The sequence below is a fragment of the Aedes aegypti genome, chromosome 1 (genome assembly GCF_002204515.2).
Source record: "Aedes aegypti strain LVP_AGWG chromosome 1, AaegL5.0 Primary Assembly, whole genome shotgun sequence".
NCBI classification, from domain to species: domain Eukaryota; kingdom Metazoa; phylum Arthropoda; class Insecta; order Diptera; family Culicidae; genus Aedes; species Aedes aegypti.
Window position 1 is genome coordinate 83,415,831 of NC_035107.1, and position 24,829 is coordinate 83,440,659.

Sequence of the window (24,829 nt, forward strand, 5' to 3'; positions counted from 1 at the left end):
ATGTCCAACGAATGAATTATTAGTAAAAACTGAATATCAATGAAATAATGCATTTTGATTACATTGGCACTTAAGTCAACTATGAGAACATGGGCAGTACAGTTGGTTTAACTTAGGTCAGAGCTACCGGGACTACATCCAATGGCAAATTTCATTCTGAAAATAATCTTATTTGTAAACTTGTTTTTCATAGCTGCTCCAATAAAACCTCTCAAGAAATTATTTTTGAAATGTTTTCCAGGCAGTAGAATTTCTAGAGGAATCATCGGAAAAAATCTTGAATAAAACCTCAAAGACATTACTATCGGTATTCATGGAGGGTTTTAAGAAACAATACAAGTCATTTTTCATGGTAAAATTTCAGTAAAATAACGCTTAAGAAATGTCATAAAAAATTGTATCTTAAATGATCTCAGACGTATATTTACAAATTTCAAGCAAACCGACCATTTTTGGCAATTGCAATAGCTTAATATGGTTTGTTTTGCTGAAATTTAACATCAAACATAATGTTACAAACAAACGATCGAATTCACATATTTTGTACAATGAGCGAATTATAGTCCAAAACGGCTAAGTTTTTTTTTTTTTTTTTTTGATAGTGTGATCAAACAAATTATTAATTTGGACTGAATCTAAAGGTGGGGACTTGTTAATAGAATTTTTAGCCTGTGGTCTGCATTTAATGTGACTCTATAGTTCACTATCCAGGGTTTTATCCAAAAAATCTTCCAGAGATTCTTTCTTAGCTATCAGCAAGATCGTTTCCAAAGATTCCATTCATTGTTGTCGGCCGTCATTACTCTTACGGTTTCTTCAACCTACTAGAACACTTGAAGATGCTCTGGCATGAGCTCTATAAAAAAAATTCAGCGTTTTCCCAAGTTTTGTTTAAGAAAGTACTTATGAATTAACCTTAAAGTTTCTCAACAGTTTATTTCATAAGTCACTTCAAGAGTTCATTCAGAAACTTCACAAAAGCTCACCAATAAGTTTTCCAGAAATGCCAGCATTCATACAGTAACTCTTTCCACAAAACATTCCGGATTTTACTTTACGTTAGTTTTTTTTATTATGTTGTCGGTTATGATATTTGTTGATCAATCGGAAGAAAACTGTATTTCAATTTATAAAGATGATCAATTCATATTAGAGTCTTCAATTCCTTCAGTGATTCTATCATAAATGCTTCTAGATATTCTGAAGTAGATTTCGTCAGTATTTCTTGAAGAAATTTCTTTATGCATTATTTCTCCGATCACTCCAGAAATACCTTCAGAAATTGCTCATAGGATGCCTACAAGAAATTATATGCAGAAGTCCTTTCCAAGAATGTTATTGGAATTTTCTAAGGAAGATATTTTTACAAGGATACCGGCATTGTGTTATCCACGGATTTCTTCATATTTTTTACCAATAATTTCGATGATATCTTAATTAAATCCTCCATGCTTTCCAACACTGCAAGTGTTCCTTCCGAGATACTTGAAGAACGAGATTTTCCAGATATTTCTTCTCAAATAATTATAATATACGTATCTGGACATATGATTAAAGAAACATTTCAATATTTTTGGATACTTGGAAGAATGTACAAATCCTAGACAATAGAGTATATATATCTATCAAATATTCATGAAAAAAAACTATGAACTTTTATTTTGTGAAATTGGACTAGCGCGAAATACTATTGAAATGAATCTAGTATAATCTTCTACAAAATCATTGAAAGAAACTTCTTTTCATCTAGCGGTTCAGTGACTTTCTTCCAAAATCCCCCAGGGATTTATCCAGGAATTTTATTAGCATTTTCACAAGAACCGTTACAGCATACTCTATGAATCACTAAAGACACCTCTATACATTCCTTTGAAGATTCACTATAAAAAAATTGACATTGATACTGAAATTTTACAATTTTCTGTCAGGACTTACGCCCGTTTTTTTTTAAAAGCAGACCCTAATTTTTCACTAACTTTTTCAAGAATTACTCCAAAATTCTTCCAGGACGTCTCAAGTATTGCAGATATGTTATCGTTATTTGGAGTTTTTTTTTTTCATTTTGCTGCAAGAGTTTTTTAAGTGTCTCAAAAAAAAAAACGGATGGAAAATTTTATCAAAACTAATACAGTCACCCCACAGTTATGGATAGCACAGAGATATAGATCAAAGTACATGCGGCCCTTTCTTCGGTTTTGTGCGGCCCGCGAGACTTCGTTGAATATAAATGAGTTGCGGCCCGCTTGTTATGATCTCATTAAAAAACGGATTATATTTCTTAAGTCCTTACAATCACATACTAATAAATTGTACATTATGCATTACATCGTTCTGAACAGGAACGGAATGTTATCTTGTTTATTTTATATTTCATGAACGGCTCTGACTTTTGTCTGACAATCCTGACTGTTATCAAACCTTGAATTTTTCATAAATCTAAAAAAAAGCTTTGCCAATTAGCTAGAATGTTCTAAACCTTTTAAGAGCTTTGAGAGCGTAACTTTTATGCAAAGAAAGTTGGTAAAGCTTCCTACGGCTGGATAAACTTCCTTCCAGAAGCTGGAAAACATTTCTAACAGAAGCTGAAAAAGCTTTCTTCCAGAAGCTGGAGAAACTTCCTTTCAGTAGCTGGGGAAGCTTTTATCCAGAAGCTGGAAAATCTTTCTTCCAGAAGCTGGAAAATCTTCCTTTCAGAAGCTAGAAAAGCTTCCTTTCAGAAGCTGGAAAAACTTTTTTTACAGAAGCTGAAAAATCTTTCTTCAATAGGCTGGAAAGCTTCCTTCCAGAACCTGGAAAAACTTCCCTCCAGAAGCTGGAAAAACTTTCTCCCAGAATCTGGAAAAGCTTCCATCCAGAAACTTCCTTCCAAAAGCTGGAAAAACTTCCTTCCAGGTGCTGGAAAAACTTTCTCCCGGAATCTTGAAATGCTTCCTTCCAGAAGCTGGAAAAGTTGTCTTCCAGAAGCTGGGAAAGCTTCCTTCCCATTTCTAAGATTTCTAAGATGAACGAATACCTCACAAAACTTGTGTGGATTGAACCGGCTTAAAAGACAGATATGAGGGATATTTTAACATTGAAGAGGAATCGTCATTCTTTCTGTTAAAATCATATATTTGATCTCTGAAATGAGAACCGGATTTTTTTATTACAAACCTAGAAACATTCTAATTATAAAAAAGTTATTGCGCAGTTTCTACCTTACTGGACCCCGTACTTCATAAGTGCGGAAACGTCAAACGTATTGTTTTCGACGTTGGCGGACAAGGAAAGGCAGTGAATCGGTTTCGCGCTAATAAGTATTGTTTACGTTTTAACAAAACCATACGCTTTCAACAGGGTTGCTAGTCTGTTTGTTTCACTTGTTTGTAAATCATTTGTGAAAGTATTTCTGCCACTTATAATAAGCTTGATCGACTATAATCAATTGTTGCAATTATGCAGTCAACTAATACCTAATCTGCATTTGGATAGAAAAGCTCCGTAATTAGTCGCGTAAATTTACACGACTTTGGTTATGGATCCATTTGCATGGAAAAGTATTTGGAGCCACTGCTTGGTGACCTTCGAAGTGCGATACACAACATTCCCAATAATCCATCTATCAAAGCAAATCACAATATATGCAGGTGGAAAATCATAAAAGACTCGTTGTTTGAGTTATTAATGAAGGTTTTTATTTTATTATATTTCAAATCCGTCAAAATAGAGTCTTCATAGTCTTGCGGCCCGCTCCATGTTCAGAAAGTACCAAAGTGGCCCGCATAGACAGTATGGCTGACGACCACTGCGTTAGATAGAATTTGAATTCAAACGGCTGTTTTGGTGTTATGAAATAGTGGTGGGCGTTTTGCCCCACGAGCTGATTAATGTTTAGGTCCTTCAATAAGCTTTTTAAGGACAAATTCAACATATTTTTTGCATGTTAGACAAACTATGACAGTGCTCATGTTGGCTCTCGGCGATAGTTTCCGAAATTTAGTTATTTATCGACCTTAAATATGACCTTGAAGATCGCACAAAATTGCAACGAAAATAGCGAAAAACGTTTTTATACGTTTTTTGCGATTTACTTGAGAAAAACACGTAAAAATATATTAAGAGAAGCATTTTTATTCATTTTCTATAACATAGGGTGAAAAAAAAGTATTCTATACCACACCGTTCGTCCAAATCGAGCGAGAGTGGCGCGTTTTGCCCTCTATGGGCATATTGCCCCCAGTTCCCCTATGCTTTCAAAAACACACCATTCGTTTACTTCACAGATAAATTGCTTTCATAGTGTTCTGATCCATAATAGGGTAACTGGGGGTAAAACGCGCCCTCTAAGGAAGGAAGCTTTTTTAGCTATGAAGAACATTATTATAAGCCTTTTTTTATTCACTATCTCATAGACAAACATGTTTTCTATCAAATAGTAGAAACAGCTATCCATTTTCTTTTTTCTGGAGTTAATAAGTCAATTTTTATAAAATGCTTGCTTATCTGCATTTTTATTTTTTGCGGGGTAAAACGAGCCACCTGATCTCGGCGTTAGTCGTTCGCGCGCACGCATGCGCAATCATGCTTGCATTAAGTTGCATACATAAGGGCGTTTGATTAGATGTTATTGTTCGAATATAGTATACATGCTGTTTCGAAAAATGTGCATTTGTAAGGTTCAAATTGGCACGTAACTACAGCTTGACATTACGTTTGCTGGAATTTGAATTCAAACGGCTGTTTTGGTGTTATGAAATAGGAGTGGCCGTTTTGCCCCACGAGTTGATTAAAGTTTAAGTCCTTCAATACGCTTTTTAAGGATAAATTCAACACTTTTTTCGCATGGAATACAAACTATGGGAGTTCACAAGTCGATTCTCGGTGATAGTTTCAAAAGTTTTGTTGTTTATCAGCCTGAAAAATGGCCTAGAAGATAACACAAAATTACAACAAAAACAGCGAAAAACGTTTTTTCGAGTTTTTCACGATTTTTGCCAGGAAAACACTTGAAAATATATATAGAGAAGCATTCTAATACATTTTCCATTATCTCTGATGAAAAACATCGTCCCAAAGCACGTCGTTCGTTCAAAACAAGGGTGGCGCGTACACCCAGTACCCCTATGAGTCGATTTGATTCATAATAAGGACCCTCCTGTTCCACTGATCCACATCTGTGGGATGGACAACGTTTGAATTTTCTATCAAAATCGACGCTTTTTCGTGAATAATTGCGATTTTTCACGTGTATTCTGGAAAACAACCATATTCGGGGATGGGATGGACAACGTTTGAATTTTCTATCAAAATCGACGCTTTTTCGTGAATAATTGCGATTTTTCACGTGTATTCTGGAAAACAACCATATTCGGCATTACCAGGCGGGTAATTTTGTTTTGTACAAGGTCACCCACGGTGCCCCAACAGACCGTTATTATGTAAAAAAATTGTCCATCAAATCTGAGTAAGGGCTCGATTCCTGAGGTCATTCTGCATCTCTGGACCAATTTTTAAAAAAATTCCTAGGCGGAATCTCGAGAAATCCGGGTTTGATGTTTTTGACTTAAAATTTCAATATAATTTATATACAAATTACACTATAGCGCCGGGAAATCCTAAAAAAACGCTCAAAAAGACGACCAAACTGTTCTCAACTAGTATATAATTGTTATAGATGTTATATTTATAAATACTTTTTACTGACTTAACTAACCAGAGTGGTTTGAGTATGTTTTTTTACGGCTTAAACCAGTAAGCTTAGTTCAATGGAATGAAATCTAAAAAAACTAAAATCAATTTACTGTTGATGCTCTGTTCGAAAGAAGTAAAGCTTTCAATGGTTAATATTATTTATTTACAGCTTGTTTTACGACTTTCACACTATGTGACCAGCCCACTGAAGTCTGCCGTATATATTTTTCTTAATATTATTTGCTTCTTTGTTCGTCTTGTACTACTTTTGATGTACCGGGTAACCCCGTTGGTTTTTTCACATTTAATCTGAACACTTTTTAATTTGTACCCCGCTAATTTGCACATCGTTCAGATTAAAAATGGTTCAAACGTCATTTAGCTCATGGAACGGAGTAAAGTAAAATGGAACGCTGTGGAACGGAACACAGAATCAAAACAAAACAGGGAAAGAGGTAACCAGAAACACGTTTCTAGGGTGATTAGAAGTTCAAATTTAAAATGAACCCCGATGGTTTGCATGAGGTATCGTTCAAATTAGCGGGGGTGCACGGTATACGTCTAGTTTTCCGCTGAGTATTGTCCTTGAACTTTACGTTAAAATTAACGTATTCTGTACTCTCGTCCACAACATGATTTTGACTACTCGGGGAACATCATTGTCACATGTCGGAAGTATTCTAAGATTTACAACGTCTACAACAATTTCAATGCCTAGTTCTATCCGAGTTTCAACATCACTTGAACTCCCACTCTCTAGCTCTGCTATCATGTACTTTTATTATTATTATTATTATTATTATTTTCGAAAAACTTTTCAGTTCACTTTCTACAATAAAGCATCGTTATATCGTAAGAAAGAAGCATTGCATTGGTGTTTATTATGGCGAAATTATTTACGAAAGAGAGAACGGATGAAGTTAGATAAGCTTTTATTAAGCAACAGTATAGAAATTTAGTTTGCCATTGCAAGTAACGGGTTCCAAAGCTAATTACCCGAGCAAAGGTGAATAGCAAAATTATAACAAATCTTGTTACCTGGTTATCATCATTTGATAACAAATTTTGTTATCACCTTGGCTGAATTAACAGCCAACATAACAAAAATGAGAACTCAAATTTGTTTGTCGAATAACAAAGTAATAGTAAATTATGTTATCATTGAGTTCAAGTTGATAACTAAATTTAATTCATCATATAATTTTGAATTTTATGGTCATAAATCAGGAAAAAATTTTGAGAGATGAGTGTTTTGGATGAAACTTACGCTCCAAATAATTTAACAGAATTTTGTTTGACGAAAAATCAACTTTGTTTAATAACACACGCTTTATGAAAATGTTATAGAAAATATGTATGATAACATATTTTGTTATCAACCTGTTATCAAAAAAGTCTGTCACGGATTTTATGATAACAAATTTTGTTATCATTCGATTATCATTGATAACACAATATCAAAATGATAACAGCGATAATGAAAGTTGTTATCAATTTCATATCATCCAGTTATCCGCCTTTGCTCGGGTACGTAATCCGTAAAAGTTGATAATCGTAGCCAGAACAAGTGTTTTTACTGCAAGACATAATTGTCCCACGTTCAAGGCTCTTCCCACGTCCAAGGCTCTTCGACAATTTCAACTACATCCCCATCAAGCATTTTCTCAGGCACAACACAACTGATCCTGCTTCTTTCTCTTCATGCAACCATGTACGTTTGGGTAGATTAAATGGCATCACGAGGTTATCTTAGTTGTCTGTCTTCAAGATAGTGAAAGCCCGCTCAACTGCACTGCGTTCGATTCCAATAAAGTCATCGCCTACAAAGCCAGCAAATGTATATACAACAGAATGTAATGGTGACTAGTAAATTTCGAAATGCAATTTTTATAATTTATGTAATATCACAAACGAACTTTACACCTCGTATGCTATCTATACACTTGATTGTATATATCAGCTTAATCAGCTTTCCCAGTTATTGTTAAAATATTTGCTGCCACAGATAGATTTGCGTCACTGAGTCGAACGCGACCTTGAAATCAATAAACAGATGACAAATAAAAACAAAGCACATGGTAGCAAGTAACGTAAGACAAGAACTAGGACTCCCAGTGAGGTTGAAACTTTGGAGTACTTATTGGGGATTTGTGTGAAGTTGTTGAAAACTATGTTAATCTGTGTTAAAAAGTGTTCCATTTTGACATGTGGGAATGATGCTCTACGTGTAGTCAAAACCCTGTTGTGGTTAAGAATATAGAATACGTTAATTGTAACGTAAAAAACTGAGGACAATACTCGGTGGAAAACTAGACGTATACATCTAGAGTAGTACCATACGTATAAAGAAGCTAATATCATTAAGCAAAATAAATATGGCAGACTTCAGTGGGTTGGTCACATAGTGTGAAAGTCGTAAAACAAGCTGTAAATAAATAATATTAACCATTGAAAGCTTAACTTCTTTCGAACAGAGCATCAACAATAAATTGAAATTTAGTTTTTTTTAGATTTCATTCCATTGAACTAAGCTTACTGGTTTAAGCCATATAAAAACATACTCAAACCACTCTGGTTATTTAAGTCAGTGAAAAATATTTATAAATATAACATCTATAACAATTATATACTAGTTTAGAACAGTTGAGTCGTCTTTTTGAGCGATTTTTTTAGGTTTTCCCGGCGCTATAGTGTAATTTGTATTATGTAGATGTAAATATAGATTAGTTGAAAATAGATCTGTATCGATAAAGAAGCTACAGATAAACTATGATTCCGGCACAGTGGTGGCCACGAACACAGAGTGCCTTTCAAATAAGCATAAGGAAAAAAAAAGGTTTTTTGGCATTAAAGCTTTAAACATTTTAAACAACAAAATCTACTTGCATATGAAGACTATTTTTTGATACAGCTGCAATAATAACTCATTAGATCAAAGCTTTCAATACTTTGTATATAAAATCCACACTTGAAGACCAGGATCTATATTGTAACACGAGAATCCACACTGGAATCCAAGAATCCACATTGGCTTCCTAGAATACAAACTGAAATTCTAGGATCCACACTGAAATCCCAGTATCCACATTAAAATGCCTGGATTTACACTAAACTCTTAGGACCCACATCGAAATACCAGAACCCACATTGTAACCCATGATCCACACTGCATCCTATGAATAACACTAGAATCCACACTGAAATACAGGTATCCCAGGATCCACACTGGAGTCCCAGATAAACAATCGATTCCCAGGATCTACACTGAAATCCAAGCATCCATACTAGAATCCCAGGGTCTAAACTGGAGTTGCAGAATCTACGCTACAATCTTAAAATCCGCACTGGAATCCCAGAATCCACATTGGCTTCCTAGGATCCATACTGAAATTCTAGGATCCACACTAAAACATTAGAATCCACTTTGGTATTCAGGTTTCAAACTGGAATCCCAACATTCACTATACTAGTTTTACACTGGAGCACGTGGATTTACATTGGAATCCCTGAATCCATACTGAAATTCCATGATCTACACGAAAATCTAAGAATCCAGACTATAAACCAAATATTCCTGCCAAAATCCACTTGAATACTGCGATTCACATTACTATCCCAGGATCCACGTCGAATTTCTGCGATTCACGCTAGAATCCTTGAATCTATACAGAATTCTCAGGATCTGCACTGCTAATGCAGCCCCCAAAATGAAATTCCAGAATCTGCTCTTGAATTATAGAATCCACAATTAAGTCCCAAGATACACACTGTTATCAAAGGATCGACACTGAAATGCCAGAATCAAGAATCCACACTGGAATCCCAATATCTACACTGGAATTCAAGGATCAACACTGAAATATCAAGATCAACACTGTCACCCTGCGATCCACATCACAGTCCCAGGATCCACCCTGAAGTTCTTCGATCTACACAATAATCCCAGGATTCAAATTGGGATAAAGGGATCCACACTGAAATATCAGAGTCAACACTGAAGCTCTGGGATTCACACTGATAGCTCAAGATTCAAAATGAAATCTTGCGATCCACAATACAATTCCGGGATCTTCACTGAAATTCTACGATCCCAGGATCCACACTAAAATACCAGGATGTACACTAGAGTCCCATGATACACACTGAAGTTCCAGGATACACCGTGGAAATCTAGGAAATTGAAATCCCAAATTATAATATGCTTAAAACGAAAAAGGTCGAAAGTCTCTCTTGGGTCTGCTTGGAGCAGGTCTGGACTTCGATTAAACTCGGTGATCGAAGCTTGTTTCTCTGCGCATTGTACATTGTTCCTGATCGTATACGTGATCGCGAACTCATCGAAACGCATTGTTAGTCGCTCTACTCCGTATTGGAATCCACCAAAGCAAAGGACGAAGTTATCGTGTTAGGTGACTTCAATATGCCGGGGATCTCGTGGGAAAAATCAAGCAATGGTTTCGTCTATCCAGATATCGGTCATTCCTTCATTCATTCCAACGCTTCCTTCCTTTTGGACAACTATAGTTCTGCCACACTCTCTCAAATCAATCACGTCACTACTCAGAATAATCGCCTCCTAGATCTTTGTTTCGTGAGCACACAGGACAAAGGAGCCGTGTGCGAGGCTCCTGTTCCGTTGGTGAAACTTACCCTCCATCATCCACCATTATTACTAGCCATCGGCTCTAAGCTGCCTCACGATTATGTCATTTCACCTAATGTCGTCTATTACGATTTTCGTAAAGCCGATCATCGCGGTATTTCTCAATTGCTCTCGGTTTTTGATTGGAGCATAATCTTGGATTCAGATGATATAGAAGAGGCAGCACAAACTTTCTCCAACGTTCTTTCATACGTATTAGACAGACATGTTCCCAAAAAGGTTCAACATCATTCTTTCCGTCCGCCGTGGCAAACCAGCGAACTCCGCCGATTGAAATCAAAAAAGAGAGCTGCACTCAAGAAATTCACCACACACCGCACGCCACTACGCGAGGATCAACAACGAGTACAAACAAGCCGCGAAAGATTGCTTTCTTCGATATCAGCGAGGTATTCAAACGAAGCTCAAGTACCGCCCCAAACAATTTTGGAAGCATGTTGACGAACAGCGACGTAAAGCTGGACTGCCTACAGGACGGCTGTGTGGAAACGTGGCCTCCTCACCACAGGACATATGCAATCTATTCGCCAGTGTTTTCAATGATGAAATATTGAGCGACAAACATATCACACTCGCCGCTATTAATGTTCCACAATTCGGCCAAACCCTGAGTAGCGTAGACATTAACGAAGATATGATCATCAGAGCCTCCTCGAAACTGAAAACGTCTTATAATCCGGGACCCGATGATGTTCCGTAGTCATTTCTCAAAACGCACATACGTGACTTAATTTCACCACTGCTTCATGTTTTCGTCTTTCGTTGTCCCTTGGATTATTTCCATCTACATGGAAGCTCGCACATATGTTCCCTGTCCACAAGAGCGGTATTACCTCGCTCTGCGCTGTTGCAAAACTGTTCGAACTCGTTATGATGGAACCGTTACTTTCTCACTGTAAACCTTACATTAGCGTCGATCAGCATGGATTCGTGACAGGTCGCTTAACAGCTACCAATCTACTCTGTTTAACTTCATACATAACCGAGATTATGTCAAAACGCTTTCAAACCGATGTAATTTATACAGACTTGACTGCAGCCTTCGACAAGCTGAATCATAACGTTGCTGTCGCTAAACTTGATCGGCTTGGGATACACGTCTGTTTTCTCCAATGGCTTCAGTCGTATCTCACTGGTCGACACCTAGCCGTCCACATAGGTGACTGTTATTCTTCTTCGTTTGCTGCTACATCGGGAATCCCACAAGGTAGTCACTTGGGACCATTGATCTTCCTGATCTACTTCAATGATGTGAACCTGGTAATTGAAGGATCACGATTATCGTACGCGGATGACCTCAAACTGTACCTCCGTATTCGTTCCATCGACGACTGTTACTTTCTCCAACAACAGCTGCATGCTTTTGCGGATTGGTGTAATCTGAATCGGATGGAAGTGAACCCGTCAAAGTGCTCCGCACATTTTCAGGAGAAGAAACCAAGTCAAGGATTTAGGAGTGATACTGGATGCACAGCTATCGTTCAAACAACATGTGGACTACGACGTTGGTAAAGCCTCCAGAGTACTTGGATTCATCTTCAGAACAGCTAAGGAGTTTACGGACATTTACTGTCTGAAATCTTTGTACTGTTCTCTATCTCGCTCCATCCTGGAATACTGTTCGATTGTTTGGACTCCCCATTACAACAACGACGTCTTAAGGATCGAGTCTGTTCAACGACGGTTCTTGAGATATGCGCTGCGACGATAACCTTGGTCGGATCCTTTTCGCCTGCCTAGCTACCAAAGTCGTTGCCAATTGATCGATCTGGAGTTACTATCGGTTCGTCGAGATACGGCAAGAGCGTTACTGTTATCGGACGTACTTCAGGGGCGTATTGATTATTTTGAACAACATGAATGTCCTACCTCGTGCTCTCAAGAACAGGTCTATGCTGCGACTGCTGCTTCAGCGGATAAACTACAGCACTCACGGTGCTATCAATGGCATGCAGCGAGTATTCAACAGAGTTGCCACTTTGTTTGACTTCAATTTGTCCCGTTATGCGCTCCGCACGAGATTTAGCTCGTTTTTTTTTTCAAGTGCTTCCTAATTTGGCCTTTCTTGTATGTTATTGTTTGTGAAAGCTATTAGTGTTGAAATGTTCATTTGTTGAATGCTTTAAAACGTGTACTATTAGATTTTGAGTATTATCATTAGGGCTACACTTAGCCCGTTGACTAATAAATGACTAAAAAACCTAAAAAATCTGCGATCCACGTTACATTCCTTTCGATCCTCAACAAAATCGTACGAACTATACTACAATTCCATCATCTATACTGGGATTGGAATATTTCTCACTGAAATACCAGGCTCCATACTTAAATGCTACAATCCACACCATAATCCAAGGATCCACACTGAAAAATTGGGATCCACACTGGAATCTTAAGATCCATACTGGAATCCCAGAATTCATTCATGGGATTCCACAGAGTTCATTCGGAAGTCTCAGAATTCATGATGGTATCCCGGAATCCACACTAGAATCCATTCCCGGAATCCACACTACTTACAATTATTGAACAACTCAAAAAATTGAAATAGGGAGACTTACGGCTTCGGCACCTTGCGACTATTATCGGCAACCAAATTTCAAACGCCAAATACACAGTTTTTTACTATCAAAACCCACCAACGAAAACATTCAGATGATTTTTCGTTCTGTCAGCTACCCGCTAACGAGATTTCCGAGACGATACAAACAATTTCGACAAAATGCGGCTGATTTGGAGCTGCCGAAGTGATTCGTTTGCAGCTCTTATGGGAAAGCTGCCGAATAGAATGAGGCTGCCGAAAATAGTCACACTGACAAGAGATGTTCGCAGCGTTGTAAAAACGTTTCCAAAAAGCTTTTAACAAGTCTGTCGGTGTGAATCGATAAAAGATTGATCACCGCATAAATGTAAACAAACAAACACGTAATTTGTCTGCTGACCTTCTGTGAGTGAAGGACTTCGTATATGAGCGGTTCCACGTCGTTTCGCAAACCCGATTATTTTTGTATTTTTTGAATCGCCTGAAAATTTTCATACAGTTTCTTTATGACCAAAAATGCCATTATGCACTTTCAGACCGCCATTTTGAACCTCGCCTTATTTTTGAGAAGGGCGTATCGGAAAATGCATGGCAAATCTTTAAAAAACTGTAACTCGAAAACGGTTTGTCCGATCGATTTGAAATCTTCTACAAAGTTGTAGGTATTGCTTAGGACTATATGGAGAAAAATATGCACGGTAAAAAAAGTTACAGATTATTTTTTATTTCAAAAACAAAATTTTAAAATCGATTTTCTCCAGAAACGCAATTTTGATTTTTTTTTTATTTTTGGATATGTTTTAGGGGACAACTTATGTGATTTATTGCACAATGTTTCAAAATGGAAGAATTATGGACAAAAAAGTTATGATTTTTTTTTTAAATTACAGATTTTGAAAAAATGTCGAAATAGAGGAAAACAATAATTTTTTATGTGATTACTTGAAAGTACAGAAAAATTGCAATCGAAAAGTACTTAAGTAATTTTTTTCTAGGTTGCATCAATTTAGGGATATACTCATATTTATATAAAATTTTCAAATAAAAATAGAAAAATAGGCCCTTTTCAAGCATATTTCGTGTTTCTCCATTCCAGAAAAAAATTATTTTGATTGAGCGAATCGTAGCTAAATCGCTTATCATTTGATCAAAACTTTTATGCTTAAGTATTGAAAAAAGAGTGCACGGTAAAATATATTAACGATATTTTCAAATGAAAATTTGAAGCTAATAGTGCTTTAAAATCGCAACATTGATGTTTTTAATTTTTGGATATATTTTGCGGTTTTTGTAGGTATTGTTTAAGACTATTTGGAAAAAATATGCACGGTAAAAAATAATGACAGATTTTTTTAATAAAAAAAATAAAATCGATTTTCAATGAAAATGCATCTGTGATTTTCATTATTTTTGGACATGTTTTAGGGGACAACTTATGTGATTTATTGCACAATGTTTCATAATGGAAGAATTATGGACAAAAAAGTTACAATTTTATAAAATATTACTACGGAAAACAACACATTTATTCTTTAAGATGAAGTTCAAAGCCATCATTGGAATGCTCAGCAAGCTACTTTGCATCCGTTTGTAATATATTATCGTCAAGATGGCAAAGTCAATCATTTAAGTTTTGTTGTAATTTCAGAAGATTTGCGCCACGATTCTGTATCTGTCAACTTATTCATATCTAAAATGATAGATTTTTTGCGATTGGATCACAAATTAACTGCCAACAAGATATATTTTATGTCTGACGGAGCTGCATCACGGTATAAAAATAGGAAGAACTTTTCAACTCTTCGGCAATTTAAAATCAAATATGATATAGAAGATGAATGGCATTTTTTTTGCAACATCACATGGAAAAGAGCCATGCGATGCCATAGGAGGGACACTAAAAGATATGGCTACCAGAGCCAGTCTTGACAAAGAACGTGAACATCCGATAAAAAATAATAAGGAACTATATGATTGGGCTCAAAATCGGAAAGAAGAGCAGCTTACACAAATCTTCTTTTGTTATTCAACTACTGAGGAATCTGATATCATTGCACAAGAACTTAACCAACTATTTCCAAGTGCGAAAACAGTTCAAGGCACTCAGAAATATCACTCGTTTATCCCTATCTCTGAAACACAAATTGAAGTTAGACAATTTTCGAGCTGTGATGATAACAAGAAAGTAGTTGATATAATTAAGAAATAAAATTGCAGTATATATATATATACAGATAACTCTCCCTTACTCGATATTCCGTATCTCGTTATCGAATTAAAGAACCATAGTAAAAGTTGGATTTCATGGCTAACTCGATGGTCCCTTGGAACGCAGTTGCACTGCTTTTGTGTTCTTTAACTCGATAACTCCCTAACTCGATGGTCCCTTCAATATCGAGTAAGGGAGAGATGACTGAATAAAAAAAAAACAAAAAAACAAACTCCTTCTCCATGGTTGTACGAATAGAATCACATTTTTAATGCCACGTTTAGATTTACCGTGTATACCTCGGAAGTGATGCATCTCAGCTAAATTTTACTTGAGTATTTTTCGATAGAAATTTTTCATATTTAAAAATATATAGTTATTTTTCTGTACTCAAAAAAACGCACCAAAAATATCGTTTAACATAAATTTGTTTTATTTTATTTTTTAAATAATTTATTTTTTATCCAAAAATTTTCCGTTTTGAGGCATTGTGCAAGAAATTACAAACAATATGCTGCAAAACATATCCAAAAATTAAAAACATCAATTTTGCGGTTTTTAAGAACAATGAACTTCAAATTTTCATTTGAAAATTTCGTTTATATTTTTTACCGTGCATACTTTTTTAAATACTTTAGTATATAGGTTTTGATCAAACAATAAACAATTCAGCTACGATTCACTCAATCAAAATAAAATATTTCTGGAATGGAGAAACACGAAATAAGTTTGAAAAGGGCCTATTTTTCTTTTTTTATTTGAAAATTTTATATAAATATGAGTATATCTCGAAATTGATGCAACCTAGAAATGAATTACTTAAGTACTTTTCGATTGAAATTTTTCTGTACTTTCAAATAATCACATAAAAAAATATTGTTTTCCTCTATTTCGATTTTTTTTCAAAATCTGTAATTTTTAAAAATATCATAACTTTTTTGTCCATAATTCTTCCATTTTGAAACATTGTGCAATAAATCACATAAGTTGTCCCCTAAAACATATCCAAAAATAAAAAAAATCGAAACTGCGTTTCTTGAGAAAATTGATTTTAAAATTTTGTTTTTGAAATAAAAAATAATCTGCAACTTTTTTTTACCGTGCATATTTTTCTCCATATAGTCCTAAGCAATACCTACAACTTTTTAGAAGATCTCAAATTGATCGGACAAACCGTTTTCGAGTTACAGTTTTTTAAAGATTTGCTATGCATTTTCCGATACGCCCTTCTCAAAAATAAGGCGAGGTTCAAAATGGCGGTCTGAGGGTGTAAAATGGCATTTTTGGTCATAAAGAATCTGTATGCAAATTTTCAGGCGATTCAAAAAATACAAAAATTAAATTTAAAAAAAAATCGTCGTGTTCGGTGGAACTGCTTATATACAGACGTATCCAGAGATCTTTCAAAGGTTTATGAATAAGGTTTATACCTAGGCAGACTCTATCAAGTTAAGAGTCTTATTGCTTTCTACGCTTATCAAAAAACTCCGTTAAGCTTAGGTATTCAGATCAACATACGTAAACAGTAATCTCTTGACGATAAATTAGCAATGTTTGGGCTCATACAATTATGATAAACCAAGTTTAACATTTTCTGGTAATCATTGAATAACTTAGGGTAAAGGGCTTCAGGTCTTGAAGCGGAACTGGTAACGTTTCTAAAATTAATGAATAAGCTCACACCTCTACAAGCTCTATAATATATGGCCAACGGTTGTTTACGGTTATGCAAAAACTTTTTTGAGTGAAGACCTTCGTCTATACAGACGTAACCAGAGATCTTTCGGAGGTTTGTGTATAAGGTTCATACTCAAGCAGACTCAAACAAACATGTAACATCAAGTTTGGAGTCTAACGTCTTTGTAGGGTTTTACAACTTCAGATCTACAAGCGTAGCTTATTACGCTTCTACGAAAGATTCCTGGTTAGAAAGAAGTTCTTGTACAATCGTTGAACTCAAAAATTGACGGAACAGTGAGCCTAGTTGTATAGAAATGTTGTTCATAAACCTTCGAGAAATTACTAGCTACGCTTGTATATCTGAAGACCTGAAGGCAAAGGAGTTTTAGGATAATCCTGAATAGTCGCTGTGCTCAAAACTTGATACACCTATCTATATGTACCTGTGTGGATATTGTCCTAAATTGCAAGGTTTTGAAAGGTCACACGTTGCGCTTGTAGATCAGATGATCTGTTCTCAAGAAGTTGTTGGATACTTTTAAACAGTCGTTGAACTTAAATCTTCGTAAAGATTATTCATTTTTCAAGTTGTCATCCACGTTCTTAATCGTCCGAAAAATCACTAGTTACACTTGTATATGTATATAGTTCTTTACTTAAAGAAGTTCTAAAAGAACCTTCAAAAGGTTGCTGTACACAATTCTTGACGTGACATATTTTTATTAGTATATATGAGTATAGATGTTGTTCACAAACCTTCGAAAGATCACTAGTTACACTTGAAGATATGAAGTCCTAAGATTAAAGAAGATTTTGGATACCTTGAATAGTCGTTGAACTCAAAACACGGTACAGACCAACTAAATGAGAAAGTATGGATCCTAATTGGTAAGATTCTGAAAGGTTATTTGTTACGCTTGTAGATCTGATGACCAATACTCCAAGCAGTTCTTGGGTAATCTTACATAGTCTTTGATCTCAAATTCTTGTAGCGTGTAATTATATAAACCCGTATAGGTATCAACCTTATTCAAAATCTGCCGAAACGTCACTGGTTACGCTTTTAGATCTGAAGACCTGTACTCAAACAATTTCTTGTGTAACGTTGAATGGTAATTGAACTCAAAACTTGAGTTTTCATGAGCCTATGTATAAATGCTGTCCATAAATCTTCTAAATATCACTAGTTACACTTGTAGATCTAGTGCCCTGGTTCCCATGGAATTTTTGGCAGACCACCAAGGCAAAATAGCATATAGCTTACATAACTTAAGCTTTGCCAAACAAGTCTTGTTTTTTTGGTCTTTATTATATGTATTTAAGAAATATCATACAAAATGAATTTAAACAAACAAAAGTTCAGTTTACGTTATGATCAAATTTACGTCAAAATCTTTTACGTGCTTCGAGGTACGTTAAGAGATTTAGGTGTACCATGAAAAAACAGATTTTTCTGGAAATATTTTATGAACTGTAAAAGAGTTTTTTTTTCCTAATAATCGACTATTGCCAAGGCCATATAAAATCACCTAGAGGGGTTTTGTCGACGAAAGGAACGCTAAAGTTAATCATGAGTGTCAAAGTTGAATTATAAGTTAACTGTTATTTGTGCAACAAAAAATGCTAAAGTAGTTGCAAAACAATGCTCTGTCGTGTCATTAAACAAAAAAAAAATATTAAAATAATTATGATCCTATTGGCGAAGAAAGCTTTAAGTTTTAATAAATTTCGAAGTTGCTGTAGGAAGTCTTTAGCGTATAGGAGCAGGCCCTGTTTCATTTAGAATTGAATTCCACAAAGAAGAATACTGAGAAACAAACAAACCATTAGCAATGAGCCCACAAGTGTTAATTCAATTCCACATCGTTCTTTACAGACCCACTCAAAATCCTATTCTCAGCTCCACGCTCGTATTCCATCATGCGTTTAAATGACTGGTTGTAGGTCAAGTCCCAGCTCAGTGCTGTATTCCTCCTAATGATCCCGTTCCAATCCTTAAACCCTTTAGCGTATTTTTTCTCGGCCTCTATTTGCAACGTTGCATCACGACCACTAGCATCTGGTTCTCGTTTTTGGGGCCACGCGAACTGCACTGACCCAATTTAGTCCCGAAAGCCGAAGCCCTCCGAGGGACACGTGAAGAAGGGAGTACCCCTAAGATCCACTTTGGGAGCAGTCCCCTTTGCATTGGAGCCTCGCAGTCTGGAGACGAAAAAACAATTTCCATCGGAATGGCCGGGCACTCTTCGGTGAGCGACTCTATTTGGCAACGAGAGAATGAGTGCGGGAGGAGCGTCTCTCGAGGGAGTTTTATGAGAAGACGATAGATGAGTGTGAGGTCCTTGAGTGGATTCATTGTCTCTCAAAGCTTGAAAATTGTTTTGTAATTCGATTTAGCCAATCCATTATTCGAATTCTGATACATGAAAATGATGAATTGCTGAGAAATAGTAACTATACTAACTTTTGCAACGGCTTAGGCATCACATTTTTGAGTTCCATCTCCTTATTGGCGGCGTTATCCTTTCCGGCAGTATCACTATGGCTTCCTGGACCAGGTGGCCCTGTGCCTCCGAGGGTTCTTCCCACCGGAAGCGTAGCCATATTATCACTGCTTTCCACGTCCACGGTGGCCACCTTCATCTCACCGGTAACCATTTTGGCCAGCGAGCTTCGGGCCGGTTTGTCACCTGTTTAAACCTGTGCACTATATCCTGTTTTAGATTTTCACTTGGTTCACTCTCTTCAAAAGGCTTAGCCTTTTTTCTTCACCAGGACGACATCTTGGTCGAACCAAATTCACTGCTGGAGAAAAAATTTTCACATCAGACACAAATCACTTCAAATTCAATCCCCTTTGGTTGATTAACATGATTAAGATATCCAATCCTTTTCGCCCTAATTAAGTATCCAATTGAGACGCAAGTTTTCGACCATAAAGGGATCAATCACCACAAACTGGTCCGCCAAATCAGGATCTCATTTCACATAAAGCGGGCAAACACACCGAACCAGACGAACCAGGCTTCGACTCAAACCCCAAAACAAATTCCCTAAAAGGAAGCGAAATTCGTCCGCTCGTTGATGTCGCCCGTATCAGCGAGATTGAGATCCCCGAGTGGCGTCACTCGCGCTGCCACTTCTCTCCTTCTTCGGATTTGGATGCTGCGCGTCCGGATGCTGTGAGTGAACGGGTCCTTGCCTCAACCGTTCGGGATTCTTTTTCACATATTTTTTTCCGCTCACTGCTGCCTTGTTTCGTTTGATCGGACAAATTTTTCTTCCCTGGGGTGGGGTCAAAAGATCAACGATTTTCTTCGAATTCAGCAAACAAAGGCCTGTTAATTGATGCTTTTGTACGAATTATTTATAATCACTTCAATGGAAAATCACTCAGAGTAATTGATCTCATCCTGAGATCTTTGTTCCACAAAAACGCCTAAATGGCTGCTTCTGTATGCCTAAAACTCCCTTCAAACTAAAACCATCTTAAATCAGCTCAAAATGTCCCCGAAAAATTCCTTTGTTCAAATCGCACTCTTCACTTTTCATCCACCATCAGCCCCAAATCCAATCAAGGGCAGAAGAGATAGATACATTACACACAATCCTCGCAATGCGATACGGCGATGTTCCTGAAAACGGGTGTGAATCGCGATTCGCCCGAATGTAGACTGAAAATAGCCTCGCAGTGGTGGCCTCCTCAGATAGATCTGCGTGCGAGCGATGTTGTTTGAGATGAATCTCTCCGCTCGCTCTCTCTCCGCATCTCTGCTTTGGGTGGCGCTTCCGTTCCGCTGCTCACTGCCATCGCGTCGGTGAGTTGTCCTCCCCTCGGAACGTGATTCGATTCGAAAGATGTTTGCTTCGCGTAGTTTTGCATTAGTTGTGCGGAGGCATACGGTAGGTAATGCCTTCGGAGTATTCTTTATACATAGCTGCAAGCCATCGAGCAGGAGTTTGATTTGCACCACTTCTGGTGTGCTTTTTTGTCTTTCGTCAAGAAGGGTGCGCTATTAGGGTGGGGCTTATTTCCAAAAATCTTCCGTAGTCAGGATTTACAAAGTGGAAAATGATCATCGGTCCCAAAATAACATCCTGTGAAAAAATGAGAATTTTCGGTGAAGGTTTAGAGGTGGCGCAAAGGGCGCAAGTGCAATTTTACCATTTTAGTGAACTCTGAAAAAATTTGGTATGCTTGTCAGCTTGTTTTGATGATTTTAGGACCCTTAAGGGCAAAAAATCACCTCAAAATTGCGATATCTCTACTCCTTTAGATGATATTTGACGAAATATATTTATGCATGCGATTTTTGGCCCTTGTATAGGTTACGCTGACTGATTACTATGAACCCGAATAAGCATATGATTAGCTGGGGAGAATTCCCATGCTAGTAAAATGGAGCAAAGAGCAAAGAAGAATGAGAGAAAGAACAAAGAACACATAAGAATGTAAGGTGAGGTGGGTTAAACAGTTGGGAGGGTGAAACTAGTGATGTGTTGAGTGTAACTGAGGAATCTTGTAAAATTTCGATTTTACGCAATGGAGAAAAGTTCCAGTAGAAAACGATGATTATATTGACTTCTATTTAATATCACCTACTTCAAACATATTTCGAGCAATGTTTCTTCAAGTAGGGGAAGAGCACCAATTTTTGACCCATCTCTAGTTTTCGACCCATGCATACGATTTTAGATTACTCTTAATAGAAAAATTGCAGTGACGGCTAAAATGTCCTCACCTCCATGCGAAGTTTCATCATTATTCTCTTGGTAGGTATAGATAAATGCATGTCCACTTCATTGCTTTAGTTCAATAATCATTCGGTTTTTTTTCCTGGATGTTGATAGCAATTTATCGAAATGGACCGTTGCAGAATATACATCCTGGAAATTCAGCCTCACACAGTAGTAATTACATTCATAACAAATTTATATAAGCATTTATATATACATAGGACATCCTGTGAAAATTCCTTCATGTAGCTCTGTCGCAATTCCTAAAAAAATATGTTTCAGAACTGTGAAGCTTTAATTTTGTTTTAATTAGAGAGGTTTTCAACCTGAAGTGCTTTATCTCTTGCACCCTATAGAAGCTATGGAAATTCTAAGAGGAAGTGTTACTGCTAGAAAGCAGAAATCGTTTATAAATTTAACTAATAAGGATATATCGTGCGGGATCAAAATCCGACCACCTATGAAATGAATATAAACCCTTCCACTTCATACAAAACTCCTTCTATTTGTATGAAGTGAACGGATTTTGAGCCTGTGTGGGTTTAGGCCCCTCTGTACTTTTTTCAGATTATAAAAGCAATTGCTAGAGTTATATCAAACGGACATTCTAAAATACAAATTTAGTGTTAAACTTGCATATAATCACATCTCATACATACAACCGAGATATTTTCACGGTTCCGTAGTTCATTCTAATATAATATCATCAGTTACACCTTCCCTTGTTTAACTCACCCCACCTTACATTCTTCTGTGTCCTTTGTTCTTTCTCTCGTTCTTCTTTGCTCTTTGTTCCATTCTACTTGCATAGGAATCCTCCCCAGCTAATCATATGCTTATTCGGGTTCATAGTAATCAGTCAGCGTAACCTATACAAGGGCCAAAAATCGCATGTATAAAATATATTTCGTCAAATATCATCTAAAGGAGTGGAGATATCGCAATTTTGAGGTGATTTTTTGCCCTTAAGGGTCCTAAGATCACCAAAACAAGCTGAAAAGCATACCAATTTTTTTTTAGAGTTCACTAAAATGGGAAAATTGCACTTACGCCCTTTGCGCCACCTCTAAACCTTCACCAAAAAATCTCACTTTTTCACAGGATGTTATTTTGGGACCGGTGATCATTTTCCACTTTGTAAATCCTGACTACGGAAGATTTTTGGAAATAAGCTCCACCCTAGTGCGCTATTTGCTGATGTCGATGTCTTGACACCGTCAAATGCGAGGGGTTGCACTTTCGTCCTGTTTTTTCCAGTCCTGCGGTGATATTGTTGTGTCCCTACAGGGAACAATCGGTTCAAACGGATAGCGTTGTTTTGCGACAATGCACCAAGGGAATTGCGATACAACATCTATACGCTTATTCTACATTATCATAATTACGAGCTTCTTGAATATTAAAATACACACTTATAATTACGAAGTCGTACAGTAACTCAAACTCATTTTCCTACGGGGCACTGGTATAAAATTATTAAATGATCTAAATAGTTCGATATTCTTCATAAATAATGGAGGTCATAGGTGTCATCCATTGTTCGGCAATCATAAACTGTATACATTTGCTTAAATCTTTGGAATAATGGAAAAGTATTGAATTTGTGGCTAAAATTTGTTGGGATTTACCGTGGAAGCAGAGTAAAATTAAACAACTTTCAGACCATTTCCTTGCACAGATGAAAATCTCAAACATCATCAACATTAAAACATAAACACAGATGATTCTAACAGATTCTTTCGAAGACATATTCTGTCAAATACCCGTTACGGAGCAAACATCGCTTACACTCTCCTCGATGTTTACAGTTTCAAACATATATACTATTACAAACGGTATACTCCATTGACAACTTTTGCAACAAAAACAATCTTGTCATTTTTATGAATTCAGCACTTATCTGCATCGAATTCCACTCGTGTTCCAGACTCAACAATTCATTTCACAGAAATCAGATTGTGGCGAAGATCTGGTACAAACAAAACATTCACCAGCTCCACAACAACTATATTTCCTTCCTTGTCGAATCCCGTGAAATGTCCTTCTCCAAAACCAACAATATTCGTCTCCTTTCCATCAGCTAAGTAAAGTTTACATTGTTTGTTTTCGAATTGATCGAAAAAAGACCGATCAGGTGACATGTGGTGCGACGCCCCAGAATCGATAATCCATCCATCACTACCATCCAACTCCTTCATAGCAGAAAAACAAACAGACCGATTATCCTCTTTTTGAACAGCAACCTTTGCATTACTGCAATTTGGTGTTCTATCGATTGGGCTACTATAAGTAGAACACGAAAATCAATGTCCGATGCCATTTTTAAATCCAAGATGGTGGACCTGAATTCAAAATGGCGGCCATGTGATGATGAATTAAGGCCTGAAATCATGTACAATGGATACCTTTCTGTCCGGATTGGTTTGAGTAACACTTATTGAATATTCGATTATATTCAAAAATCCAAGATGGCAGACTATAAAAGTCTATAAAAGTCATGGTCTGTTCCAACATGAGTCCGGATTGCCTTAACCGATTTTCACTAAACTTTGCACATGCATTCCTCAGACTGTGGAGATGGTCATAGCAATTTTGGAATTCTAGATGGCGGCTCAAAATTTATATACCGTCAAGCTACCATTCACCGTGCATTTAAAAAAAAAATTGCACTTCAAAAAAATCTATAACTTTTCCAAATAATTTGAAGCATACTAGAATACCACTACGTAGCGTGCAATTATATCATAATTCAGGGAAAAATCTAAAACTAGTGATACACAACAAAAAATTAGAGTAAAGTGGGGCAAAAGTACGACCTTAGTGATATAATCAAAGTTTCCAAGAAAACAATAGCAGTTGAAACAAAACAAATACCATACAGTGAACCTTCAACATATTGGCTATAATTTTGCTGAACAAACTTGTGTCAAAATATTTACCCATTTTTAGTTATAACAGTTTCAAAATTGATTGTCTTATTCGAACTTTTACGAAGTTTGGCCAAAACTAGTATTATCGCCTTAATCGATGAAATATGTAATCCGAATATGTCATTTGGCGTTTTTATTGTTCCAGAAGGGGTTATTCACATATTACGTAACATTTAAAAAAAAAAAATATTAGAAATGCAATCAAATTTGGCTGAAAGCACAAATTTTGTTTGTATTTTAACGAGTTTGATCAAAATATGTATGAAGAATGGTAAATCATATTTTATATCAACTTTGTATGAAAAATATTGTCAAAATATATGAAAATATTGAATAATTCAAATAGCTCTAACTTGCAAATCAGCAAATTTCTGCAAAAAATTTAAACGTTTTTAGTA

At 36.4% G+C, this 24,829-nt stretch overlaps 1 protein-coding gene across 12 annotated transcripts in view; it reads right to left on the minus strand.

Moving 5' to 3' along the window:
- Positions 1-24,829, minus strand: part of LOC5568412 — a 193,425-nt gene that overhangs the window by 25,008 nt on the left and 143,588 nt on the right. For 2 of the 12 annotated variants that reach the window (XM_021841338.1, XM_021841329.1), the window contains exons 1-2: positions 20,362-20,451; positions 19,229-19,569 (exon numbers count right to left, since the gene is read on the minus strand). The exons of 6 other annotated variants lie outside the window; for them this stretch is intronic. In XM_021841338.1, coding sequence (XP_021697030.1) covers positions 19,229-19,422 — 194 coding nt within the window. In that variant the 5' untranslated portion in view covers positions 19,423-19,569; positions 20,362-20,451. Of the gene's footprint in view, positions 1-19,228; positions 19,570-20,361; positions 20,457-24,829 lie in introns of those variants that run through there. 4 more of the 12 variants (XM_021841344.1, XM_021841331.1, XM_021841336.1 and 1 more) reach the window with 3 other exon arrangements.